This window comes from Nasonia vitripennis (genome assembly GCF_009193385.2).
Source record: "Nasonia vitripennis strain AsymCx chromosome 1 unlocalized genomic scaffold, Nvit_psr_1.1 chr1_random0002, whole genome shotgun sequence".
Classification (NCBI taxonomy): domain Eukaryota; kingdom Metazoa; phylum Arthropoda; class Insecta; order Hymenoptera; family Pteromalidae; genus Nasonia; species Nasonia vitripennis.
Window position 1 is genome coordinate 15935 of NW_022279588.1, and position 27771 is coordinate 43705.

At 34.7% G+C, this 27771-nt stretch overlaps 2 protein-coding genes and 1 long non-coding RNA gene across 7 annotated transcripts; 1 reads left to right on the forward strand and 2 right to left on the reverse strand.

The window, feature by feature from the left end:
* LOC107982082 lies at window positions 1-27731 on the reverse strand. Of its 4 annotated transcripts, XR_004226518.2 has the most exons (7): window positions 26989-27731; window positions 26689-26894; window positions 26095-26600; window positions 23009-23225; window positions 22803-22920; window positions 703-1097; window positions 1-556 (listed from the first exon to the last, which is right to left on the reverse strand). XR_004226518.2 is itself a non-coding variant. In XM_031922167.2 (4 exons), exons 1-3 carry the CDS (start codon window positions 27278-27280, stop codon window positions 26121-26123), a joined length of 978 nt encoding a protein of 325 aa, XP_031778027.1. In that variant the 5' UTR covers window positions 27281-27731; the 3' UTR covers window positions 25543-25919; window positions 26095-26120. The 4 variants fall into 4 exon arrangements, 1 of the variants encoding a protein (XP_031778027.1); XR_004226515.2 differs by lacking the exon at window positions 22803-22920; XR_004226519.2 differs by lacking the exons at window positions 22803-22920; window positions 23009-23225.
* LOC116415980 lies at window positions 7425-9439 on the reverse strand. The gene is made up of 2 exons (XM_031922059.1): window positions 8901-9439; window positions 7425-8776 (listed from the first exon to the last, which is right to left on the reverse strand). The coding sequence occupies exons 1-2, from the start codon at window positions 9001-9003 to the stop codon at window positions 7464-7466; spliced, it is 1416 nt and encodes a 471-aa protein (XP_031777919.1). The 5' UTR covers window positions 9004-9439; the 3' UTR covers window positions 7425-7463.
* On the forward strand, window positions 13462-16298 carry LOC116416017. 2 transcript variants are annotated; one of them, XR_004226525.1, is made up of 4 exons: window positions 13462-13673; window positions 14160-14359; window positions 15588-15723; window positions 15833-16298. It is a non-coding gene; the product is annotated as an uncharacterized LOC116416017 (long non-coding RNA). The 2 variants fall into 2 exon arrangements; XR_004226524.1 differs by having other exon boundaries at window positions 15845-16298.
* Window positions 27732-27771: the final 40 nt, after the last annotated feature.

Sequence of the window (27771 nt, forward strand, 5' to 3'; positions counted from 1 at the left end):
TCATACAAAATTTGTAACCTTTTATATGTTTATTACATTTTTTTTAACATTCAAAAAATTTTTATTGAAATTAAATTATGGTAATTATTGATAGGCATAAATCCTAATAAAAAATTAACAATATGACAACCTTAGGATTAGAATATATATTAGAAAAAATAAGCCTTTATAATTTTTTTTAATAAAAATTGTATTTTATCAACTTTTATACACTTATTACGAATCTGTTATTCCCAGAATATTATTGATTGTGTTCATTGACAAATTTGAAATATCTTCAGGTGGTTCACTTGATACATTCGATATAGAATCTATACTGCAATTCGATGAATTTATATTTTTAATTGTTAACCGTTCAAGTTAACCGTTACGTAAGGATTTATTGTACAACTTATGCTATTATTAGATATATTCAACCCCTCCATTGCATAGTCAAATTTCTCATTTGTAGCTCCTGTAGAATCGTTAAAAATATATGTACCTGTTTGTTCCGTACATAACTGATCAACATTAACAAAAGGTTCCTTTGTAGACATAAGTGACTCAACTTCCAGAGCTAAAAAAAATAATTTTACTACAATTTTGAAATTAAGAAGAATAAGTATTTGTTTAATTAAGGCTGATCAAAAAATTTAATTTATTTGTTATGTATTATTTTTGAATTAGCATTAAAACGTTTAACATAAAAGCTTCTAACCTTACCTTTATTATTTTTATTTACATCTTTTGTTTGGCATGTGACACATTCGCATTCACCATCTATAAAATAGTTTTCTCCATAACGCCACGTTATTTCTTCTCCTTCTGGTATGTCTTTTACAGCTCGAAGGCAAAGTTCACCATTCATTTTTGATGAGTACAACTTTGTGTTAGGGTTACAGTCACGATTGACGTATGAACCAGGTCCTAACCAGAGTTTATCATTCTCTGCTTCTTCTGTAGACATGATCGAAAAATCTAAATTAGCATTTATCAAATACTCTGTTTCATCCTTATTTAATTTTATAGTGTATCCCTTCAGACAATGCAAAATAGCATTTTTAGGCCAGAATTTTGAAGCAGATATTTTGGCACCCTGGTTTACATTTTTGGAATATCTGGAAAATAATTCTTTGATTATTATGTATAAATTATTTTATTTGCATATATTATAGCAGATATCCAAAATTTTACACGAAATGATTTGGTTAAACATTGTTCTAATCAAATCATTTCGAATAAAAATGGATGCTTTTATTCATACTTCCATATAAAAAGGCTTTTCAGCAAAATTAAGGTTATTTAAGTAATTATAGATGTTCAATAATCACTATGAGTATTGGATTTTCTAAAAAGATCAGCCAAGTAATTAATTCGTTTTTATCCTTTCTAGATTTATATGTTTAACCTGTACATACCTTTTGGGATTTTCATGGGAACACCCCTACCACCTTTGTGTGGGTATGCTTTGATCCCAAACCTGACCTCCCTAAGAAGCAACGGACTATTAGTTGTAGTTGCTCTACAGTACAAGCTTAAGCTACTGCTTCTGCATTGTTTTGTGTTCTTTTAAAAGGAGAGGCAACACTTCTCGAAACATCGGATTTTCTGTATATACCGCAAGAAATCCAATACTTGTAGTGATTATGAAATATTCTTAATTACCCTAGTGGAAATAATTGGGTGTGCCACAGTGTGCCAAAGTGTTCAAATTCGGAAATTTGCTGCACTTTATGGCATACCTTGGCACACTTTGGCACACTTTGGCACACTTTGGCACACATGGGTTTTTCAGAAACGAACATCTCTTTTTTGACACAGTATAATACGGTATGGCACGGTATGGTGCAGTATGTCATGGTATGGCACAGTTTGTCACGGCATGGCATACTTTATTACACTTTGGCTCACTATATGGCACATTTTGGCACACTTTGTCACACTTCGGCACATAGTGAGGAATATCCCGCCGACCGCGCGCCAAAACATTGCCACTGCTCGATGCCGTCAAATCATACGTTATATCGTATGTATTGTCCCAGTAGTACATAACAATAAATAATTTTTATAAAAAAAAAATCTAGCGTTGGTAAGACTTGAACCCAGATCCTTTGGGTTAGTAAGCTGGAGGTCTACCACTGAGCCACGAGTACTCGTTACAGTTAGTCCAAAAATTTATACTCATGTACTTCAAGTAGCTTTAAATACTTAGTACTTTTACAATTTTAAGTAACTATTGCCCATTATTGCCTTAAAGCCTCTGTCCGCTGAAAATGTTGGAAAAATATGGCTCAATAGGAAAATCCGCCGGGAATCCAAGTTTTCCGGATTTCGACCAAAAATTTTCTAAGTACTCAATTCCCGAAAAACTCATGTGTGTCAGAGTGTGCTAAAGTGTGCCAAAGTGTGCCAAAGTGTGCCAAAGTGTGCCAAAGTATGCCATAAAGTGCAGCAAATTTCCGAATTTGAATACTTTGGCACAGTACGGCGCAGTACGGTACACTTTGGCACACTTTGGCACAAAATCCATTTCCACTAGGGTACCTAAACATTTTTGAACGAGCATTCGAGTCATTCTAAAATAAAGATTAATTATACAAACATATTACATATTTGAATTGAAAATCCAGAATCTGGCTTAATCAAATTTAAATAAGGTTCTAGTTGTCTTTTAAGCATTTTTTTTGAAGTTAAATTACTCATATCAATGTTTATTAGATCTAATAAATTATTTAATATTTGTTTGATTGGTGTACTAAAATCCTTTATTGCCACTTAAATTTGTTCTTGAAAATCATCATTTTTATTCAGTCTTTCCAAAATATTTTTATTTATTTTGTGCGTCATCTTATTCAGATAGAATAAGTCAATGACTACTGTGGTAGCAATGTCATCCGCTATAGCAAATTGTTGTGTTCCTTCACCGAGACGTTTTTTATTTCTATATTGCAAAATAAAAAGTTCAAGGGAATATTATTGTTAAATTTATTATAAGTTATTTTAATTTTTTTAATGTACTCTAGTGGAACTTTAGACGCGCTCCGCGCATATTTATTTATTTTTTTCAATTATTTTACTTATTGACATTAATAGAAATTCATATATAGGTACATTTATGGTACATTTCATGTATGTCAAAATAAATTATTTTATACTTTAGAAAGGTTACTTTTTGAAGTTAGAAATTCAAACATACGTAAAGATCGCGCACGAAAACGAATAACCAATCAGATATCAAATAGAGATGTTACACAATGGCGCTATGCATTTTTTGAGATCCAAGTTGTATGACGGGGGGGGGGGGGGTCGGAGCCATGCAAATTGTATGTTTTATTTATTATTACTCAATTATTATAAGTGTGTTTTAATAATATAAACTTATTATAATTAATTAATAATAAATAAAGCATACAAGAAAGTGTTAGATAATATAAAGACTATCTGATTCTACTAAAGTGATCGACATCAAAGATCACGATGGCTCGGTGGTAAAACGCTTGCTTTATAATCTTGACGTTCCGGGTTCAAATCATCACAAGTCTGGATTTTTTTCAACGTAATATTTATGAAAAAATAAATTCTCAGCGCAACTTACAAATCAGCAGTACAAAGAAAGATATAATTAATAAGTATCAAACAGGGGTAGAATAATTATTTATTTTTATGAGAATTTACGATACATCATATGATTATTTTCAGCCGCGACTCACTTGACTCTCATCTGAAAATCACGCCAAAATCACATTTGATTCTCATCTGATTCTCATCTGAGGTTTTTCAATAGGGGGGTTACCAAACCTCAAAAATTCTTTAGATCATAAATAATACATAATTACACTTGGTTATAGCATTAAAATGCAGTGTTCCGCGTTCGCTGTTATAATAAATTATATTAACTTTGAAAAAAACGAGTTTTTATTTATTGCTTATTCCGAAAGGAAATTTTCTGTAGAATGCGCTCCTGAAGCCGGTTTATAAAAAAAAAAATAAATAAAAAAAAAATCTTGCAAAGTTATAAGCAAAATATTAAAACTAAATATTGATAATTTTTTTCGTAAAATTGCGTATTTTTCATTTTTTGTCTAATATGACAAATAATTTTAATTTTAAGTTTTATAAAATTAATCTGAATAAAATTTTTATTGTTAATGTTGAAAATACTTTTTTTTACCTTAGTATATACGTATATTATGCTCCGCATACACATTTTAGTAAATAAATTTGAGTTATTTTCGAGATAAATTTCTAGTTTCGCTTCTTATGTAAGGCTCCGATTGAAACGTAGGGACATTTATTTGAATTCAAATATCGCGCGCCCGCGCGCCACCTGTGGGTAGGTTAGAATTAATGTGTCGGAGAAGGACAGAGCGACCGTTCTGCTATTCTGCTAGCAGACAGCAAATATTTCAAAACACAGCTGATATAGTCCTAGGATGTATTTTACACTGAGTGAACACAGCTGATGTGTTAATACATAAAAAAGCTGATATTTTTTAAAAGTGTGTTTAAATTAATCTAAGTAGCGTTTGTAGTGTTTTTGGGGTTATACGTTATAGCTAATAACACTAAAAAGTCAAAAAAGTGAAGTGTTAGTCAAAAAGCAGAGCAGTGAAGTTATTTGAAAAAGTGTGAAGTTAATTTGTTTTTAAAAATATGTGTGATAATCGAGATGCCAAGGAAAGGTTTGCGAGTACCTATCCAGACAAGAAGTACTCTGGAGGAAGAGGCAAGAAGAGACCAAGAAGATTTCTAGGAGTAATGGTTTTGGATGAACCTGCCAATAAGCAAAGACCTTAAAGATCAGCAAAAAAGATGCAAACTCCAGTAGCGGAAAGAACCTCTGAGGTCAGGAATAAATTGAATGATATCAACATTCTATTTCCTGCGCTCGAGGAACTTTTGATTTGTAATCAATGCCATGACAAAGTTCAACTTGGCGAATCCAAAGCTCAAGGATTAGGATTAAAGATTAAAGTAGTGCATTGAGTGTGGTCAGCTGGCAGGTATCAACTCATGCAGAAAAGTTGGCATCAAGAACCATGCTTGGGAGAAGCAGTTAAATTTAACTTATTCATGATTGCAAAAGTCGCTCTAACGATTGGCAATCTTGAGACTGGTGCGTAAGTTTCTCTGAGTTCATATTCTTTTCTATCCTTGAATCCTCTGATAACTAATCTTCCTTTGTAAGTTGTCTGACCGTCTTCTGAGATTTTCCTTTTGAATACCCATTTGGAATCAATGATGTGTGCCTTTTTGCCATCTTTGTCTAGAGAGGGTCTGTCTACTATTGTCCACACATTGTTGTCTTCCATAGACTTTAACTCTTGTTTTATTGCTTCTGACCATTTATGTTTGTCGTCTGATTCAATAGCTTCTTTATGACTGACAGGATCTCTGTTCGTTCGTGCTATAAAAATATGTCCAAGTTCATCTTCTTCTGAGTGTGTATCTCTGGTTTCTCCAGTTGGAGTAGATACTTGTGGTAGATCGTGATTGGTATTTTCTACTTCGACTACTGCTTCTCTGAGATGTGTCCAAGTTCGTCTGTTTGTCTTGGCTTTTCTTTCTAGACAAGGTCGCTTTTCTGGTTCAGGTTTCTTAGCCTTTGAATCTTCTGAATTTTTGTCATCTGCTATTCTCTTCTGATTTTGAATCTTTTTGTATATCTGGTTGTGTTTTGACAACATCTGTTGATATTTCTAGTGTCTCTGATTTTTCTCTTAGGTCAGTTTTATACACATCCCTATACACCAGTTTTTCAGTAAATCTCACGTGTCTGGATGTAATGAATCTCTGAGATTCTGAGTGCCACAAAACATAACCAGTTTGAGAATATCCAACCATGATTGTACGGATTGCTCTGTCTGAAAACTTGTTCATCGCATTCGGTATTTTGGCATAGGCCAAACATCCGAAACGTCTGATTTTGTCTAGATGCATGTTTCCATTTGGAACCATTTTCTTGATTGGTATCTCTGAATCGATTCCTTTGTGTGGAGTTCTATTATAGATATGGACCGCCACTTCCAAAGCGAGTATCCACATGCTCTTGGGTAGACCAGAGTCTATCATGAGCGCTCTGATTTTCCACTGTATGATTTTGTTAAACCTTTCAGCGGTTCCATTATGTTGTGGAGTGTAAGGAGGTGCGAACTCTCCTTCAATTTTCTCCTTTTCCATAACTTCTGAAAAATTTACCTCCAGTAAATTCAGTGCCATTATCCGTTCGGATGAAACACACTTTTTCCTCTTTGCCCAGTAAATTTCTTGTAGTTACCAAGAATTTTTCTAAGCAATCTCCAGCTTCACTTTTGTGTTTAGTAGAGTATGCTTTGGCAAATCTGGTGTCATCATCAATAAATCCTATTATGAATTTATTTTCCCCAGGATACGAGACTGGTTTAATTGGTCCCATTGTGTCTGTGTGTATCCTTTCTAATGGCCTTGTTGCTCTGACTCTGACTTCTGAGAACGGCAGGTTTTCCATTTTTGCTAGGACGCAAACTTCGGACTCTGTAATGGACTTGTCGAATTATACCTTTCTGAGTTTATCTTGCAGAGAATATTGCAGAGAAGCGTGACCTAATTTGATATGCCAGAGCATTCCTTCGTTCAGCTTCTTTTCTTGTCTATCTGATTTGTTGTCCACATTGTTTTGTAGATATTTCAGCATTTCTTCTAACGAGTCGTCTATATTTAGGATTTTCCTGTTCAGAATTTGTTCATCTAAGTTTGTATCACAAACTTCTCTCTGTTTAGATGAATTTGATTCTTCTACAGTTCGTTCTTGCTGCTTCTCCCTCCCAATCTCAGTCGGATTCATCTGAGTTCCCTCTGATGCGTTAGTTTCATCTGATTCGTTTTGATCCTCAAGATCCTTGATATCTGACTGAGATTGCTGCAAGAACTCGTCTACCGAGACTATGTTAGCCGTGCATGAATACTTATCGTAGACTTCTTGTTGCTCGTCTGATTGTTCATGTTTTGCTACGTTTAAAGAAATTATCCAGTTTGGCTTTTCATACGTCCCAGCTAAATACTCTTCGTCTGAATTTTTATCGTAGATTTTAAGTATTTTATTATCCAAATAAATACTCAAACCTACGTCTGCAAAACGTCTGAGAGAGATCAGATTGTCTGAAATATTTTTGGCAGAAATTACATTTGTCAAAATTATTTTGTTATTCTCATTTGATTCTGATTTTAAAATTAAATCTCCTTTGCCGTCTATAGAGATGTTTGCAGATTTATTTTTATTTGCACTTCTGATATATTCGCCTGAACTTTTTCTGAAGTTACTTAAAATTATGCTCTTATTTACTATATGCTCTGTTGCGCCAGAGTCCGCAATAAGTGCTAGTTTTGTAGGTGTTTTATTAATTATATGTGTTTGTTACCTGTTAGCATCGCTTTGACCTTGTATCCCTTCTTCTGATTTCGGCCTGGTGTTTGTATATCGACCTTGCGTTTGAAAGATCCCCTTCTTACATTATTTCCTCTACCTCTGACATTATTATAACCACCCCTTCCTCTGTTACCTCTACCTCTGAAGTTATTACTGTTGTGTTTGTGTTGTTATATGTATAAGATTTTACATACCCATCTTTGGGATTATCCTTATTTGGACAATCATCCCCTTTGTGTGGAGCTACAGCCTGGCAATAAAAGCAGTACCATAGATTGTACTCTTTAAGAGGACAAAAGGCTGCTCTGTGTCCCACCTTATTGCAGCGATAACACTTGTCTGTGATTATCGCCTGTTTAGCTGCAATTTTTTGCCTGTCGTCTGAAGACTGACCGTCTGATTTGCGTCTGTCTGATTCCAGCTGTAGTATCAAAGTTTTTATGTCATCAAGGCTCATCTCTGATTTGGTTGCTTGAAGTCTGATAATATTGGCCGATCTGATTTCTTTAAACTTTATACTAACAGCTTGAAAGAAGGCCGATCTTATCTCTTCCTCCGTCAGAGGTGTTTTGGTAATACAATTTTCAAAATCTCTGATAATAGAGTCAAAACGATCGCAAAATTCGTTTACTGATTCTCTATTGTTCATTTTGAGACTATATAATTTTTCTCTGACTGAAGAATCGGTAACATTGGCCTCTGCTCGTCTGAACTCTTTGATTTTATGGACTATTTCTAATGGGTCTTTTATTTGTAAAATCTTATTATGGTAATAATCATCTACGTGACTTATTACAATGTATCTGACTTGGTCTTTTCTGTTTTGTCTTTCTATTACTGTCTCTGAAACGTCTGATTGTTGAGAATCGTCAAGTATGTCTGCAAGATTATTAGCTTTTAATTCAGCATTTATATTGTCTAACCAAATGTTAAGTGGTACTTTTTTTGTTAAGTTATAATTTCTCTTTATGTTTATTTTTGAATTAGTTGCGTTTAGGGCAATAGATCGTCTGAGTTCATTACAAGCTCTGCTGAGGTCGCCTAATGCGCTTGTTCCGTCTGATAAGTTTGTTGAATTGATATTGTTACTAAACTCTGTCTCACTTATGTCTCTGAGTGTGGAACTGGCAAGGTGGATAATTACCTCTGAAGTTAATTTTCCTATTTGTTCTGTGAGTTTCTGTATGACGGTGTTTTCCTTCATATCGAGTATGGCTACTGTTTGATCTCTGATTATTTCAGCATGATTGTCGAGTATATCGGAGTGTCTCTCGAGAGCATTCTCCAGATTATCCATTCTCCACTCCATTTGTGAGTCAGTAGGTTGAGACTTTCCCTCCATATCTCTTTTTGGGGGTGTACCCGGGGGTGTATACCCTTCTATATCTGAATCTGTATTATAAACAATTTCTCTGATTAGCATTCAATTTTTATTGATTATTTGAACTCTGAATTTTAGGCCTAACATCTGATTCTGAATTAATTGTTTATATTCTGATTTAATAACACTTTGTACCTTGGTGGATATTCAAATGATCGTCCACTTGATTTTCGTTGCCTTCGTTGGCCACCTCTTTCTCATTTGATGGTAATGGGTCTGAAAGACTCCAGTCAGACATAACGCCTCTGATGTTCTTTTCCTCTGAAATAAAGGTAGAATGCTTACTCTGACAGTTTTCTTTGATTTCTGCCAAGTTAGACCGCACTGCAAGTCAATCAAGCTTGAAAATCAAGCACTAGCACCGCGCCTCCCGGACGCCACACACGTGCTCCCTCCCAGTCTAAGTAAACGAACACAATTCACTTAATAATTTGCGAGGGGGCGATCGCACACGCGTATGTCGTCCAAGAAACCACGAAAAAAAAAACAGTGTAATTATCTTTTGATAATTTTAAATTTTATAGAAATTCAAATTCACTGCACCGCCGTTTCATTGAAATTTCTATCAAGGCGTGTTTTTAAAATTTATTCGAGTGCATCTGAACACTAATAAGCCAACAAAAAATTGAAGCTTTTTGATTTACTCGAATAACTCTGACATTCTGAATAGGAGTGAGAACGATATAACTGGAATTATTTTTCTATGATTTTATTTATTACATATATACACCGATAGCCAATCTAATCCGTTACGTCTGATTCTGATTAGACCATATATTTTGAAACGCAAAAGGAAAAAAATTTACGAGAAAAATCCGTGCGTGTAAAATTTGTTTTGATTCCGGGAGTGAGAGAGAGAGAGAGAGAGAGAGAGAGAGAGCACAACAAACCGCGAGCTCGACTCTGACAGCGTCGCTAGTCGCGGCTCACCTTCCCCCGATTCCCGGAATCGGCTCGTGCAGGCTTTTGCCGGCGAGCGCTCGTGCGTTTCGTTTTCGCGCGCTTTTGTCTCTTTTTCTTTTGCTATATCTGATTACTACTCTGACTACACCTTACAAAAGCTTGTACTTACATTTTCTTCTGAAATTTGTCCTCTAGACCTCTGATGCGTCTGATTTGTTTTCTTCTGAACAAAGATAAAAAGAAAAGCTTCTGAGTCGTCTTCTTCTCGGTTCTTCCTCTATTCCAGCGAGCTGGCCCACAACCTGTTGGAGGAATCCTAGTTGGATGGTCGGTGAGGAGAACTCGTAAAAAATTAGGCACTGATATTCTTGTTGTAACACTCTATTTATTTTCCTTTTGATGTATAACTCGGGCGCCGGAGCTGTTGCTGCGAGAGCGGTCGGCAGGCGAGAGAGAGTACTTTGCAGAGCACGCATGAGTACCTAGCGCTGTCCGCATGGTGGCTCTAGATTAGCCCTGTAGTCTACTATAGACGGCAAGCGGCGCGAAGACTCGCCAACACTCTCTATCTCAGCTGGACTTCAGTTCATGTAGTTGTCGAAACCAACTATTTTTATTTTAGGATTTATAAGTTCTTCTTTCCTAATTTCAAAAACTCCTTTTAAGTTTTCTTTTAAGACAGCTTCAGTTAGTTCAACACTATCACTGTTTACGCAATTAATGACTAGTTCTTCTTTTTTATTATAATACATATTTTTAGTTTGGATCTTTTTTTCACGCGTTAAGCACTCTATAACCTTCTTTTTCATATCTATAGACTCATTGCCCATGTTATTTACTGTTATTTTTGGTACTTTTTTACGTAGGGTTTTTGGTTGGTTTATCACCTCAGTATAAGATACCCTAGGTCATACTGTTTAGTTTCAAGTTTTTCCTTCAATAGGCTGTTTGTTTCTTTCAGTTCTTCTACAAGCTGCTTCAATAGTAGATTTTCAGCTTTCAGTATCTTGTATTTCTCAGTAATATCACAATCCAGTAGATCTAGTGCTGTACTTGTTACTTCCATTAAACGTTCTTCTTTGGATACTTTAATTTTACTTCTTTGGATTTCTTTAACTTTATTTGTGCAATTAACACTTTTGCTGACTCACTGATGCTGTCGTCCTCAATTTTTGAGGTTATATCCTTGTAGCTATGTTCTGGGCAGACCATTAGGTTGTTACTCACTTGCCAGTAATTTTTTTCTTTCTGTGCTAAGCAGCTCGGGTGATACGCTGCATAACAGATAATACAAACGATTGTTGACGCTTTCGTTTGTTTATGACAATTGAAAAAGCTGGGGCACTTGTCGGGAGGCAACCGCACACCCGCCATGTTGGCTTATGATGATATTTTTAATGAAAAACTGTTTTTGCCCGGATAAAAATCATACTACTTTATTCAAGAAGGTATCTCGACACCGTGTAATAACAACTGTTACAATGTTTGACATTAATGACGGTAAATCATAAAAGTTTTTCAAAATCGTTCGCAGTTGACTAGATGAAGACGGCTCTATTAGCTTTATTTATTAAGGTACTTTGAAACAGGATATTAACTTTCATAACAATGATTGTTACTTGTAACGCTAGTTCATGAGAAATTTTTCACATGAATCGTAGTACACCGGATAAAGACGACACTATTGACTTTACTTAATACAGTACCTAGGAACAAGATATTAACTGCCATAACAATATTTGTCGCTAATAATAGTAGTTTATTAGAGATTTACCAAATCAATTGTTTAGACCTGATAAAGACACTATTACCTTTATTTAAAATCAAACTTCGGAAACGGATAACAATAACCATAATAATATTTGGAACGATAAACGGTAGTTCAAAAGAGTTTATCCAAAGTAATCGCAGTAGATCGGTTAAAGACGACGCTATTAGTATCGTTTAGTAAGGTACCTTGGAACTGGATATAAATGACCATAGCAATATCTGTCATTAATAACGGTAGTCTCTAAGAGATTTTTGAAATCGATTATATAGGCCAGATAAAGACGACACCGCGCGTGGACAGAGGGTAGCCTTTCTATCTACCGCAAGCCAAAATTTTTCCAACTTTAGACGTTTTCTTTTTATTCAAATTATTGAAGAAGAAAAATTCTTTTTTATTTATTATATTAAACAATATGTGCAATTTATAAAGCAATGATATTATTTAGAGTTTCTCGAAATTAGTAGAGACTTGAGGATCTTGTTTGAATTTTGTTGGCAATAAATAAACACTCAGAATTTGAGATAGAAAGGTATACTTTGTATACCGTAAAAACTATTGATGTTTATTGAGAAATGTGTGTATTTACAAGTGTGAGAACTATGGAAAAAAATTTTAGCAAACTTTGTTAGCACAATGCACAATAGCAAAAATGTTAGCACAAACTTTCACATTTTTTTCCGTAGTTCTCACACTTGTAAATGTAAATACCGACGCGTTAACAAACGATATTGATAAACGGACGACACTGTGAGGCGAGTACGTGTGCTCACAGTGTGAGCGGCAGAAGGTCGCTCGCGCAACAGGCGGAGAGAGAGAGAGAGAGAGAGAGAGAGAGAGAGAGAGAGAGAGAGAGAGAGAGAGAGAGAGAGAGAGAGAGAGAGAGAGTAGGAGCGAGCGAGCGCTCGTTGCCATGGCAACCCCCCTTTCGGTGCCGTGCGAGCAAGTATGTATGTGCGAATTTCGAGACAACGACCACGCTTCTCGAACCTTCTCGCTCTCTCTGCGTAACGAACTAATTTTTCGAACAGATATGTTATTTGTATATGCTACTTTTCGTCACCTGTATTGATTGATACATTTTATTTGTTGAATGTATACTGTGTTTATGGGTCCTTGCACGCTAAAAACTTAACTTCAGAGGAATAGGAAATAAGGAGGAATAAGGGGGAATAAGGCGGAACAAGTTACTTATTCCCCTTGTTCACGCTTATTTCCAAGCTCGGCGTAACCTAACCTGCAGGAGATTGTGTATCAAGAAATTATTTAAAATTAAATCAAGTAATTTAAACATAATTTGTTTAATAAATTAAATAAAATATATATAATACGAGATATAATGTGTAATTTTACAATTAATTTAATTGATTTCATAAAAAAAGAGGATAAATCTACAGCTGTATACCCTTGAGTATACCGTACACTTTAACAATTTCTTTTATTAATATTTTCATGCATAAACAGTTTCTCTAAACTTTGATTGTAAACTAAATTGGTTATTATATATTTTAATTAAAAAAAATTAAAATTTAAAAAGCAGCAGAATTTTTCCTCTTGTTTAATGAAATTAGTTAAATTAATTATAAAACTACTTATATCTAACTAATAAAAATCATATATATTTTGTTTAATTCATTAAACAAATTTTGTTTAATTTACTTAATTCAATTTCAATTAATTTCTTGATGAACAATCGCCTGCAGGTTAGGTTACGCCGAGCATGGAAACAAGCGGGAATAAGGGGAATAAATAACTTGTTCCGCCTTATTCCCCCTTATTCCACTTTATTTCCTATTCCCCTGAAGTTAAGTTTTTAGCGTGTGGGGGCCCTATAGGTTTTATTTTTTGTGAGATAAAAGTTTTGCTTAAATCGCTATGACAATTTTTTGATTTATTAGTGGTTTTAACACTCTCTTTACTTGAATCGCGTATAAAGCTTATTAGTAGTAATAAAGAATTTAGCGAATAGAATATCAGCTAGTAGTATCTTTATCGAAAATTATATTCATAAATTTTGTGTAACAGATGCTGTAGATATCACTACCAGATTGGGCAATAAACATTTTTATACAGATGTTACAATGCATGAAGATGATGTGATAATGTATTCGACTTTGAAGTACATGTAAACAAATTAGACGACACCGACGTAATATCTTATGAGAATAACTATTACGATTTAGAAAATAACAATACAAAGGCTGAATCAAAAATCATCGCCCATGAAATATTACAAGGTACATTATTTACAGATTATAATTTTATACCATTATGATAATGTATTGACTTGGTAAGGAACTAGCAATTGAAATCTTAACTTATATGTTAATTTGAAATGCTTATATCAGAAATGTTATCATTGTTTAGTTTAAAATTTATTTGATTAGCATTAACATGCTAGTCAAATAAACTTTAAACGTCACAAATTGAAGTTGTAGAACCCTTATTATTAGAAAATTAATATGTATAATTCTATAAGCAAAGCTGAGTCTAGTATCGGACACCTCGTATTTTATGTATTTTTGTCACTTGGCAAAATTTTAATATGAGGCACCGAAGTATCACATAAAAAATTACTTTTAAAAATCATTAAAAATATTTAGATATTTTAGATACACAATAAAACCTATATTTTTACTCGTAATTTTACTCAGCAAATCCACTCGTACATTTTTGTAGTTTTAGTTTTAATATTATTTTAATTATGATATTTTATTAAACAGATTCTGCTCACGAGTATTGTAATAGGATCCTTTTATTGAACAGATCAATTCTGAAGATAATTCGCCTAACTTTTCCAAACTCAAGGTAGATGATTCACGTACATGTTATATTGAAGATTATAGTACTGATGTTAAAAATAAACACACAAATGCAGTTACTCGTTATCAATAAAAAATTATCAGCAATGTTCCATTCAGAGGTTGGTACTTTTAATTTATTTTAGAGAGCATTACGCGCGCGAGTTTTAAACGCGACCTCTATCTCTAATCATCTTTACTATTCTCTTATTATTCGTAAGAGCTGGTATATGCAAGGCTCAATCCGAACGCGCTATTGATCAGCTCTTATGCCGCTCCCCGTGCACGTCCGTGGGAGAAGTGCCACACCGCTAATGGCATTCTGCTCTCTACTCCTATAGTCATTCTCCCTCTCTCTCTCTCTCTCGCTCGCTCTTTTCCCCTCTCTCTCTCTCTTTCTCTTTCTCTCTTTAGTGACTCTTCGTAGCCTTTTGACTAAGTGAAACAGACTCTACAGATGGTTTCGCAGATCTCGTCTACCCTGGGTGTAGCTAAGATCTAGAGAGAGCACCTGCTCGCTTTTCCGCAGATGACCTGAACAAGTACTTTAGCTCAATTTCCAACGATCCACTTGTTCCTGCAGTTGAGGATTATCTGCGTACTCTGGAAAGTCTGGATTTCGCTGAACATTTAATTTCAGTGATATCACAGAATCGGATGTATTGGTCGCTGTATCGCACTTTGACACCCACCAGAGGCAGCGATGGAATCCCACAGGTTGTAATTTCCACGGCACTGCCAATGCTCGCTGATTTACTATGTAGGATATTCAACTTGTCCTTAAGCGAGTCACTCTTCCCCTCTATCTGGAAGTTGTTACTGGAGCGTGCACTAAACAGAGTCAGTCCATCTAAAGCTCTGACTAACTACCGCTCGATTTCTCTTCTCTGGTTTTTATCCAAGGCACTGGAGTAGCTAATGCATAGGCAAGTCTCGGAGTACCTCGAATCAAGACTCCTTTTTGACAATCTACAAACTGGCTTCCGCACTGGCCAGAGCACACAGTCTGGCTTAATTAAGCTGACTGATGATGTCAGGTTTGGTATAAATGAAAAGAAGGTCGCGCTTCTTCTTCTATTCGACTTTAGCAAGACATTTGATAAAGTATGTCACGTTAGGATCCTCAGAAAGCTATCCTTTTTCGGCTTCTCAAAGCAAGTTCTCCGCTGGCCTGCATCTTACCTTACTGGAAGAGAACAGGCCGTCGTTGGTGACAACAACGAAGTTGGCTGGGCTACTCTAAACCCAACTTAGCTTTGCGTCTTTAAAATCAAAGCTGTTGCTATACAATTTTCTTTTTACAAAAATAATACAAACAAAAAAAAGTAACTTGAATATATTATTTTTCAGGAAAAATAAACTTTCAGCCCAAAATTGAAAGTTCAGATTCAGAAAATCACCAAGTTACTTCTCTCGATAAAGTACGAAGAAGTAGACCCAATAGTCGTTGACGAGCTAAGTTGTAATTTACTCTGTAACCTTGCAGGTAATTGAAGTATAATTGATATTATTGTATTAATTATATTGTTCAAGAATGTCTAAAAAAATAAATATTACTAAATTATAGTTTATTAATGAAACTAATTAAATTTCAGTATATTTTTCAGTTCAGACGCAGAAATAGAGTTCATTAATACAGAAACAGATTTTTTGAAGTCAAATGTTTCTTATGATAAACAAGGAAACTTCGTAGAGAATGATAATGATAAAGATGTGGACTACGAGCCTGAAGAAGATTCAGATAATGAATGTGATGAAAATTTAGATGAATCAGATAATGAGCCCATTGCAAAAAAGCGAAAGACAACTTTTTCAGAAGAATTGAAGAGAAGTTCTATGAAAGATATTAAACTATGTCATATGAAGTGGCCGAACTCGGATAATAGAGAAACCTCTGCTTTATCTCCCTCCCCCTATCTTCTCCAATCTTTACCTCCTTCGATATCTTTCAATCTCTCCGCCCTCCGCCCCTCTCTCTCTCTCTCTCTCTCTCTCTACGCGGATGACCTGCAGATCTACAGCCAATGCTACCTCGAGGAGCTTGACTCCTGTTCTGTCAGGATGAGCGCTAACGCCGAGAGGATAATGGGCTGGGCTGCGCTGAATAGACTTAAACTAAATGTAACTAAAACTAAGGCACAAATTTGTAAACGTGCTCACTCTTTAATGTACCGTCTCTATTTTTTTCGGAAAAGCAGTAGCCTTAGATTGCGCCAACATTTAGTGCAAGCACTCCTGTTTCCCCTCATTGACTATTGCTCACTTGCTTACTGCGACCTGACTCAGGAACTTGACTTAAAACTGCAGAAGCTTGTCAATACGGGGATCCGTTATATCTACGGTGTGAGGAGGGACGAGCACATCTCCCCTTACAGGCGTGAGCTGCAATGGCTTAACACCGCCGGACGTAGGAAATACTTCATGGCCTGTTTTCTAAGAAAAATGTTCAACACCTCAATACCTACGTATCTATTAGCCTATTCTGATTTCCACGTCGCGCTCAGGCCTGTGAGGTGACTCCACTGGACATCCCGTCCTTCAAGACGGAGACGCTGAAGAATTCATTTTTCATCAGCGCTTCCACCTCTGGAATAGCCTTCCATCTCATCTTCGCAACACACTATCCATATCACACTTTAAACAAGCAGCTAAAAATTACTTCTTCAATCTGGAAAACACATAAACATCACACAAACATACACACATTCTCATTCATCTCATTTCACTTCATTCCATTTCACACTCTTCACACGCACTAGCACCCCTACACAATACACCCTTACACAAAATTTTTATTCTTTTTATAATATACTATAATTGTATATGTACAATACAATGTACAACAATAAAAAACAATTAAATCTAAATCTAAAAAATCTCTCTCTCAAAATATCTTACGTAACGCGCCAAAATTCGAAGCCATTTTCAACTTATACATCTATAGGAATAATATAATATTGGGAAAGCTTAAGTGCATAATATACAATATGGACGTAGTATATTGTATAAAACTGTAAATTCCGAATTCTTATTTCGCATTATCAATTAAGACAACTACAATTTTTAATTTTATTGAAACGCAATTAAAATATGTGATTTGATAAATTCAATTAAAAATCATTCTTTTGTTTTCAATTGCAGAAACAGATCTAACAGAGATGAGCACAAGGCAAACAAATGAAAATGTTTCTAATGGCAGAAAGGTTTTATTCACCAAGAATACGAACTGCAAAAGATCAAACAAGAAAATAATACTTCTGGCATAGATAAAGGAAATACTCTATGTACAACTAAGAAAACTACAAAGCCCGCGCTATCAACTAAAAGTACGGAATTAATAGGTATTAAAAAGAAGAATCCAGAAAATTCTTTAATGACTTGCATCAACGAAATAAAACCTGTCTCTAAAGATCCTGTTGGAACTGCTATGAAAAACTCTACTGGATATAAAGTTCTTTCATCAGATACTGTAATTAAAGAGTATGGTTGCCCTTTGTGCCCAAATAAATTTCGAGGGAAGCTAATTAACCATTTACTATTAAAACATAAAGATAATGATATAGTTATAGAAATAGCAGGACTTCCTCCTGGTAAGAGAAAGAGAGGCCAGCGGTTAAACGAATACCAACTAAGGAGACAACAGCTCATTGCAAGTTTAAGAAAAGAAGGTTCTTATACTACGAACAGAAAACTTGAAAAAGGGCAGTTCCAAGTCGTACGCAGATCAATTGCAAGCAAAATCGTAAGCGATTTCAAAACATGCGGTTTCTGTCATGGCTTTTATGCCAAAGACAATATTAGAAAACATTTTCCACGTTGCACTGGAACTGAAAACAATGGGGTTTACAATTCCAGAATCATTCACAATTTCACGATTGCAGATATTCACCCATTAGCAAACGTGTACCTTAGGATTGTAGCTGCAAGATTAAATAATGATAATTATGCTAACATAGCCAAAAGAGACGAGCTAATTGTAATTTATGCTAATTACGAAGCGTACAAATTCCGCACCTGTAGCCATCACAATGCACAGATACGCGCAGAAATGCGCTTACTAGCTAGAAATATTAGAGAAAATGAAAATTAAAAACAGTGAAATAACTGACTTAAAGTCACGTTTAAATCCTTTGTATTCAAAGATTTATATAGAAACTGCAGACGATTTGGGTAACTTATGTCCTATAAAAAGATGCTTCCAATCAGCAGCTACTGCAAGAGATGTCGGAAGAATAATGGCTGCAGTTTGTAATGTATTGTGACGGCCAAGTGCACGTCAAATGTCTAACGGCTAATCATGTATTAAATGTAATAAGATTATTGTTTCAGCAAGCTGCCAACGAGCGCCGAAACGAGCGAGAACGAGAAACGAGGCAAGATAGAGACAGAGAGAGTGAGAGCATAGGTAGCGCGGTTGCCGCCTGGCCGCACAGCGTTGGCGAGATATGACAACGATGTGCCGACGGCCGGGAGAACCGCGACTAGAGTTAGTCTCGCTGCGCTATCCACACGAGTAGATCGCGCTACTGTATACGCGGATTTGTTGTGAGTCCTGCGAGCACCTCGAGAGCGAGCGATATTCGTCCGTGCGTTACCGACGAGCTGCTGCGACGCCCGTCCGAACTGTACATCTCCACGTCCGAGACTGGACCACGTCCGTTGCGTCAAGTACTACTGCCACTACCGAGTTGTAAGTACCTGCACTTTCACTCTCTCACGTCGACAGGGTAATATCTCTCGTCTCTCTTTATCGTTCGTCGAAGTGTGCGGCGTTTGCACCACCGTGTATAGTTACAGTTGAATATACATTTCCTTATCTAAACTTCTCGTGTGTTATTTCCTACGACCCGACCTACGCCGCCTCCGCGGGCTCGTGTAAAAACACGTGCATGATCTGAGTCGGCCGAGCCGTGCCTTCTGCACGCCCGACGTTAATTGACAATAAACAGGGCCCTTCTGGCCCTGGTTATAACACGGCAGGACAGTATTAACCGAGTGTTATAGTATGGATATCCGAAATAATTGATAGGCAATTAGGTTCAAGTTTGAAAACAAAGGCTCAAGAGTTCCTACATCAGCATACCGTCAAGTTTCCTAAGTTAATTTCGAAAACAGTATCAGAATCACAAACTCGAATGGAAATAGAAAAGGGTGAAGTAAAACTGCCATCTTGACATTCAAGTGTTATCAAATTATGTTAATAAATTAAGAAGGAAACATCTTGAAATGCTAAAAGAAAAGTATGAATATAAAATTTGGTTAGAATTGATAAATGAAACGATAAATGAAACAGTAGTAAGCGCTCTTATCTATAATAGAAAACGTCCAGGAGAAATTTCAAGGATAAATAAAACTTCTTTTGAAAAATCAAGATAGAAATTATCTGAAGAAACAAACACCGAGTTCTGGAATACGCTTTCAGAAAGAGCAAAGGAAATTGCAACTAGATATGTAAGAATCATAGAGCGAGGAAAAAAAAAAACAAAAAAGTGGTACCTATTTTATTGGATAAGCAGCTTGTAGAATGTATAGAAATAATAGTGCAGTAAAGGTGTGCCGCAGGGGTGACAGATGATAACCTTTACGTATTTGGATTACCAAGCAGAAATGAAGAAATGTCATTCGTAGACGCTGGTCGTCAACTTGCAAAATTTTCTGAGAAATGTGGTGCTACCATACTTTCATTATTACGTAGAACAAGACTGCGCAAACACATTGCCACAACTGGAATTGCGTTAAATTTGACTGACGGACAAATGGCAAACCTTTCAAAATTCATGGGACAGATAAAGAAATCCACTGCAACATATACAGGCAATCTGTTGCAACCCAAGATATCCCACAAGTGTCTAAATGGTTAGAGTATGCATAGGGAGAGTATATAGAAATGCCGAATGGAAATATTTTAATCGAAGAAATAAGTACATCTGACATGGAGGAAGAGGACGATGAAGTCCAAGAAAATGAGAAAAAATCAACAAAAAAAGCAAAACAAAGTAAAAATTTTTTATTTTTTATATTCCGATCTTTCTTTCTTTCCTCTCCCTCTTAATCGTTCTCTCCATCGTTCTCTCGCTCTCTAAATTAAGCCTTAATTTCAATGTCTTCTGATATCTACATCTCCCTCTCCCTCTCCCTCTTCCTCTCACGTGAGTAAACAACACCTGCCTCTGCCTTCGGACCTGCTTTTCTTGTAGATGGTTGCATGCGCCTTATTGAAACTTTCAACGTGCTATATACATCACTGGAGACTGGATGCAATTTATTTAACCCATTAAAAACCAGGCAAAACCTGGCAGAAATATCGAGAAACGAACTGTGCCATCCTTTGCATAACCATAAACCGTGTTTTTTCTTTTGTCGATCACAATTGTTTATAACAAATTATTTAAACAAATAACCAAAAATATTGTAATTTTGCAAAACTGAATGCGGATATCGATTCTACAGGCAAAAATACGACAAAAACCTATGTAACGTTTTTTTGTCAGAGTTCAATTTATTAGTCTAAAACAGGAACAAACTTTTCACATGTAAATCATCCTTCTCATCCGTCTTAGATGTAGACCTACGAAATACCGTAGTCTTGCATGCTACAATTGGATGAGCTTATTTTTTTTTTCAAAACCTTCCGTGTTAGAGAGCACGTTTGAGTGTCAGGCTAACGGTGATACATCAATTGAAAAAAAAATTATCTTTCGAAACGAGACTTTAGGAATAGAACTTTTCATAAAAATAGATCACATTATTTTGTGTCGATAAGAGGTAAGAAATAAACATGGTGTATTTTTATGCGACTTATTCAAGCATCTTTAGCGAACGCTACGGTGATTTACAATAAACTCCATCCGGATGAAAAGAAAGGTTCCAAAGATATTGTTCAAGAAGTTTGTGAATATTACATTCAGAAGCTATCATCAGTACGTATTCCCAGGGAAAAGAGGGAGCTTGAAAATTCTTCAGAGCACATCATGAAACAAGGAAGTATGAAAAAATGCGGGATAGGTACGTGTTCGACGAGAACTGAATGGTTCTGTACGAAATGTTGCAAACCTATTTGCAGAAAACACAAAGAAGATCACGGCAATGAGCCATAATTGGGTTCATAACTCGGAAACTAATTGAAATTTTTACTACTTTGCGCACGATTGTTTATCCTTATTTTACACTAACAAATTGAACTCTGACAAACAAACGTTACATGATAGGTCTACATGATGTACAAAATCCGCTCGTGCAACCTCCTCGTGGTGTACATCGGGTTACTCTAATGCCGACGGTAACATTTTTTTATTCAATAGAAACGTTGAATCTTATGAAGTATTTATCTCGTAGTATAAAAATCTTAACAAAAACTGAACAATAGTTATCATATGATTTAAAAATAACTGCGCTGGAAATGCGATTCCCCATAAGACTACGTGTTAAATGATGAATAATTAAAATGCTTATAAGTTTTCTCTCATGTGCCCAGGCTTTACCAAAATTTGTTTGGGTCAGTTTTAGCCCAATACGAGCTAATATCTTCAATTTCATTAATATCTCAATGGTATTTAATTAACGATGGTACTACCTTAAGGGGTCAAGCCTGGGTTAAATCCTGCAAAAAAACAAAAAGATATTCTTCGTACCAAAAATTTTTGATTTGATGTAATTTAAAAAAAAAAATTCTACTGAAAATATAAAAAATATACACCATTTTTATCGAAAAAAAACATGTATATACCTTGTAAAATCATTGACCAAAATTCATGACATTTCACTATATAAATAAGTGTTTTTAGTCACTTGCCACGGCTTTTTGAAAGATCCGGACCGTCTTCTTTACTCTATCTGGGCTTAAAATGTACCTTAAATATGCCCTCTCGGACTACTCGAGAGACATTTCTAAAAAATATGAATTAAATATAGTTAGCAACAAATTTTGTTATCTGAAAAACATCAATTAAACATTGCTAGCAACAAAATTTGTTGCTAACTATATTTAATTCATATTTTTTAGAAATGTCTCTCGATTAGTCCGAGAGGGCATATTTAAGGTACATTTTAAGCCCGGATAGAGTAAAGAAGACGGTCCGGATCTTTCAAAAAGCCGTGGCAAGTGACTAAAAACACTTATTTATATAGTAAAATGTCATACTATTTGGTCAATGATTTTAGAAGGTATATACATGTTTTTTTTTTATAAAAATGATGTATATTATATATATTTTCAATAGAATTTTTTTTTTAAATTACATCAAATCAAACATTTTTGGTACGAAGAATATCTTTTTGTTTTTTTGCAAGATTTAACCCAGGCTTGACCCCTTAAACGATTGAGAATTTAAATGTGAACATAATATAAACATAGTGAAAAAGGTGAATAGTAATTTGAAACTATATTTTGTATATGACTGATGAACATATAATTAAATCACATTCTTTGATTTAACTATCTACGAAGTTAATCAAGTCACTTCTTCAAATTACTTCGAACAATCACATTAAGTTTTCTTATAATTATTTAAGTTTCTTAAAAAGTTAAGTCAACGCTATCCTTAAAATATAATTTTGAAAAAATACTTTAGTTCTTTCTATCACTTCGTTCAGGTCCTCCTGGCTGCACTTATCTTATTAGACAAAACCTTGTTTACTTTTGCCCTGACAGCCGTCGACACGCTAAATACTTTTTGAACCGTATCTTAAAAAAAATTAGTTCATATTTACATAAAGTCGTTAAAATAATGGATTAATTGTTTGTTTGAAAATCGATTGAATAAATATAATACCGTATATATACTGCTTTCGAATTCGTGGAAGTTCACGCGCAACCTTCATAGTAGGGTTAGAGTTTGGTGCTTCACCTGTCACTGAATGGGTTCTTAATTCCAAGGTTGTAAATACGTTTGATACAAGCACAGAAGCATACTTCCTCACATCGTTCTTGGGTAATGTGAGCAAGATTTGCTTACTTAAAGGAAGTTCTGGCATTCCTTCTTGAGTTTCCTGCAAAATGATAGTACTATTTTTGATATCTTTTTGTGTCCTTAAACACACACACACACACACACACACACACACACACACACATGCATACTCAGTAAATGTATAAAACAGAAGTTATGTTGATGAAATTGGAAATGAAAGAGGACTTATATTAGCTGACTTATGCATATTAAAAATAATTCCATCTGATTTATTTCACCATTTTCAGCCGCTTAGGTTGACAATTTTATTAATATGATCATATTACTCTGGTAACCATGCCTTCTACTAGAGATGTGCGAGTCAAAAGTTGAGTTTTTATTTGATTACGACATTATGGTGCATATAATTAAACCAAAGTTATAATACATTATAAGTGCTTAGTTATTATGTTAACATATTAATTAAACGGATTCAATAGATTCAGAAGGAAAAAAATTTTGGGAGGTTGAAATATCAGTCCAAATAACTAATTGAGTTATTTTTCAGGCAATAACTCGAAAAAAACTCGAAAAAGTACTCAAAACTTTAAGTTGCATATCACTGTTACGTATCAAATAAAAAACCATAGTATTCATTAAATATGAGTAAAAACTCGACAATCGTGTAAGTAGCTTTTTATAATCCCCCACTTATTTTACAATCAAAACTAAAATAGTTTGAGTTTGACTCGCACATCCCTACCTTCTACACTTTTGATTATGCAGAAGATGTGTGGGCTGTTTCGCACTTTGAATGATATTTTTGCAGTCAGACATCAAGTCCACAGACACATGCAGTGGAATTGCAACAGCATTGAAGACCGTTAATTTTGTCATAGATTACGTAAAACTTATGCAAGAAAACATCTAAAATTTTCAAGTTCAATTTAGCCTCCAGCAAAATTACAACCAAATAGTGAAAGCATTATTGCAAATTCATATGTGCAGCAGAATTGTGTAAAAATTGTAACATAATATATATATATATATATATATATATATATATATATTATTTATAAATTCACTTTAAATATAGTGAGCTTGCTGTAAGTCTGCTGCAAGATCCTTGCTGTAAGTTATTAAAGCAATTTTTATGCAATTTTGTTGCATGCTTGTCATTCATAATTTGCTGTTTGCAGAAATATAGATGAAATCAGATGCAGACCACTTACGTGCTGCTGCAATTTTTCTGCATGTGCATCATAATACAAATAAGATTGCGATGGATTTAGTTACCAGAGTATGCGTAACCCTTCAAGGCTATTGCGCAATCGTGAAATGAACCAGTTGACCCATGCAGGTTAATGGTGTTTACTTTTCAATTTGAAAAAAATTAATTTTAAAAGAAACCCTACATGATTTCCTGTAGGATATGTTACAGGATTTCCTTCACAATTTTTTCCAAAATATCCTATAAACAATCTTGTAGGATAGCCTGCAGATACTTTTGCAACAAATTATATATTTTTTTTTGTAGGGGCCAGATAAGAAACATTAATTTTATTTCATTCTAAATAAATAGACACAATAATACAGTTTTGAAATCTTCTTACTAATAAATGTCCCTTACTCAAAAAACTCTCTGCAAGAGATATGCAGTGGCATCTACAGAAATCTCTGTAAGAAAATTTTCAAAAAGCACTGCAAAGTTTGCTGCAGTCAATTCTACAAGGTTTACTGCACATATATCTACAGATGCCGCTATACATGTTTGCAGAGACTCCTACAGAAATATCTGCATACTTTCGTTGTAAGGGTGAATTTTTTTAATATTCTAGAAAACAAACTTTGTTATAATACGCCTCACACGGAAGTGTGAGTGTGTATGTATGTATATCTGTATAAATATCACAAGAATATTTGAAGTAATAGTATATATTACGGGCCTTGGAAGGAAAAAACTTGGACAGTTCATATGTCATATACAATGCCACCCAAGCAGAAGGCGAGGGTAGCTGTCCAATTTTCCTCACGTGGCGTGTATACTATTCTTCCTCACACCAGTATGAAAAATACACAGTTCTACCAGGTGCCCAGAATGTAAATTGTACTTTCCGTGCAGGTGTGAGGAAAAGAAAATATTTGTAAAAGAAAAAATTGTCTTTGATAAATTTAAAAACTGTATTGTTGTCTAAAATTGAAATCAAATTAACTCTCAACTACTTAAGGATGCTCTACCGATACTGCACTGGTCAAAATGTGTGCAATTTTTTATTTATGGTTTATTGGTGAGATATATTTTGTTAAAGAACTGCATAGATGAAGTTAGTTAAATTGTGTTATTTTATAAACTATATCATCTTTTCTTACATAAAAAAACTACGTAGTAAAACCACGTGGTTGCTTAAAAGAGGGTATTTAAGTAATTTTTTGAGGTTAAATAAACAATTTTTGTATTCAAGAAATACACGAATTCGTACAATTTCCCATCACAGCCCATGTAAATTGGTATACAATAACAACGTAAAATGTTCATATACGTCAGCTGATGGAATTTCAACCAGACAGTCAAGAAAAATCGTTCATATTACCTTGATTTAAAATTATTGAAACAAAAATTATTGCACTCATAACTTTGCAGCTGCATTCGTTTTGCACAGTGGCACAAACTTTGTGGAACGGCACGACAAAGTATGTCTTTCATAATTACATAGCTATGGTCCACATGCAACCTCCAGAATACGGCACCTGACATTCATTGATACTGAAGATACTGTATATATACAAAGATACCCTACAAAACGTATTTTTTGATACGAAAAAATTCTGCACAGTTATTTTATAAACAAAAATTATCAAAAATAACATTTTAAATGATTTAATTTCACTGTACTGATTTTTCATGATACAACATGATAAAGGGATATCAATAAAATATTTTAAATATAAAAGTTTACAATTAGTCTTACCAAAGCTAACTCTTGCGTAGTGTATGTCACACGTTCCTTCTGTCCTTTTTTTTTGCTTTGGTGGTGGGAATTTTATTTTTTCTATCGTCTTCATCATCATTGAATTGTCCATCACCATCATCAGAAAGCAATAAATCTTTTGATTTATTTAATTCGTGCAAAGGAGTTGTGGCTCTGTTCTCTCTGTCTTTATTGACTATTTCAATGTCATCGGAATATGACAAATCAAAATGATCATGTTTTTTGTCATAAGGATTTTCTTTATCATGCGCATTCTTACTTTTCTTCTTTGGGTCAGAAGTAGAGAGATTTGAATCTTTTGATTTAACTGACTGTGAATTACTTGGTACTTCACCGTCAGAATCGTTACTATTATATACATCGTCATAATCTAGTTTAGCCACATGTTTCCTCTTTAGACTTGCGTTCTTGTTTTTCTGCATAGCTTTCTCTGAATAATGCTTATAGCAGTTGACATTGTTGCTTGAATCCAGTGTTACTGTATCCTATTCAGAAGATTTATTATAAAATATATAATTTTTTAAAATTATATTATAACTAAAATATACAAATATGTTTTGAAAGATTACAAACCTCTTGATTTATACTATGCAGGAACGCCTCATTTTGTATTTGTTCTACTTTGCTATTTTTTCTTTTCTTTTTCTTGGGTGGTAGAGTGTCGTTTTGTTTCTCGCCATGAAATTCCTTCTTTTTGATAATTTTACGGCTATTTAGTGAAACATTCAGTTTATCATATTTTACTTTATTTTCCATTTGTTCCTTCACATCTGTCCATTCTGAAATAAATGTAGTATAAAATACAGGTATAACATTGAAAGTTTATCCAATCACATTCATTAATATCATAAAAATAATTATATTTGTACTCACCACCATAGGCTAGTACTTTCACAACATGCTTAACAAAATTTACTTTTCGAAGCTTTGGTTTTAAAAGAGCAGCAGATTGAGTGTCACATGTGGGCCAGAAGATTGTGACTTCCTCTTCCAACAAAATGATATCATCTATTCTGGCAGCATCATCTTTTTCAAGCCATGCTGTGAATCCTACAGCTAATGAATTGTCATTGTTCGCAAATTCTACTAATATGCTTGCATGATTGTGAATTTGTGACAATTCTGATCGAAGTTTCTTATCGACCGTTGCCATGAAATTTGCCATTTTGGTGAGAAAGAGTTTAAAACCGAAAGACTTATCGTTGCATGCCCACGTGATTGTACAAAACTGTAGAAGCAGCAAAGCGCTTTATTTTTAGTGTAAAAATCACTCCAATAAGAATGAAATACCTTCGCTTTTATTGTTAGCATTTAATTATACTATATATTTACAAAAAATATTGTAAAAGCTGAGGAGAAACAATTTTTTAAGAGCGGATATATCGATACTTTGTTAATTTTGGCCAACGATACTATATGACTTATATAATATGAGTTGGGAAACATATATATGTCAACTCATACACCTCTATTACACGTTTACTACACGCGTACTTGCCGTGTACTACACCTATGCAGTATGCAGTTAGTATATAAGGGCTTTTGCCTTCCCGCAAAAACGGAACAATACGTACTACTGTTCCGTTCCTCCTATCCCTCATATATATTAGCAATGTGCGGAACCGACAGTATGGTGCCATGCGAAATACACACAAT

What these genes read in the sequence shown, in the direction of transcription:
- LOC116415980 (XM_031922059.1), bottom strand. Translation starts at nt 9,003, where the DNA reads ATGTCTGACTGGAGTCTTTCAGACCCATTACCATCAAATGAGAAAGAG. An exon ending in TCATTTGAATATCCACCAAG is followed by an intron (nt 8,777 to 8,900) that starts GTACAAAGTGTT and finishes TTTATAATACAG; the next exon opens with ATTCAGATATAGAAGGGTAT.
- LOC107982082 (XM_031922167.2), bottom strand. Translation starts at nt 27,280, where the DNA reads ATGGCAAATTTCATGGCAACGGTCGATAAGAAACTTCGATCAGAATTG. An exon ending in GAAAGTACTAGCCTATGGTG is followed by an intron (nt 26,895 to 26,988) that starts GTGAGTACAAAT and finishes CATTTATTTCAG; the next exon opens with AATGGACAGATGTGAAGGAA. An exon ending in TGCATAGTATAAATCAAGAG is followed by an intron (nt 26,601 to 26,688) that starts GTTTGTAATCTT and finishes TCTTCTGAATAG; the next exon opens with GATACAGTAACACTGGATTC.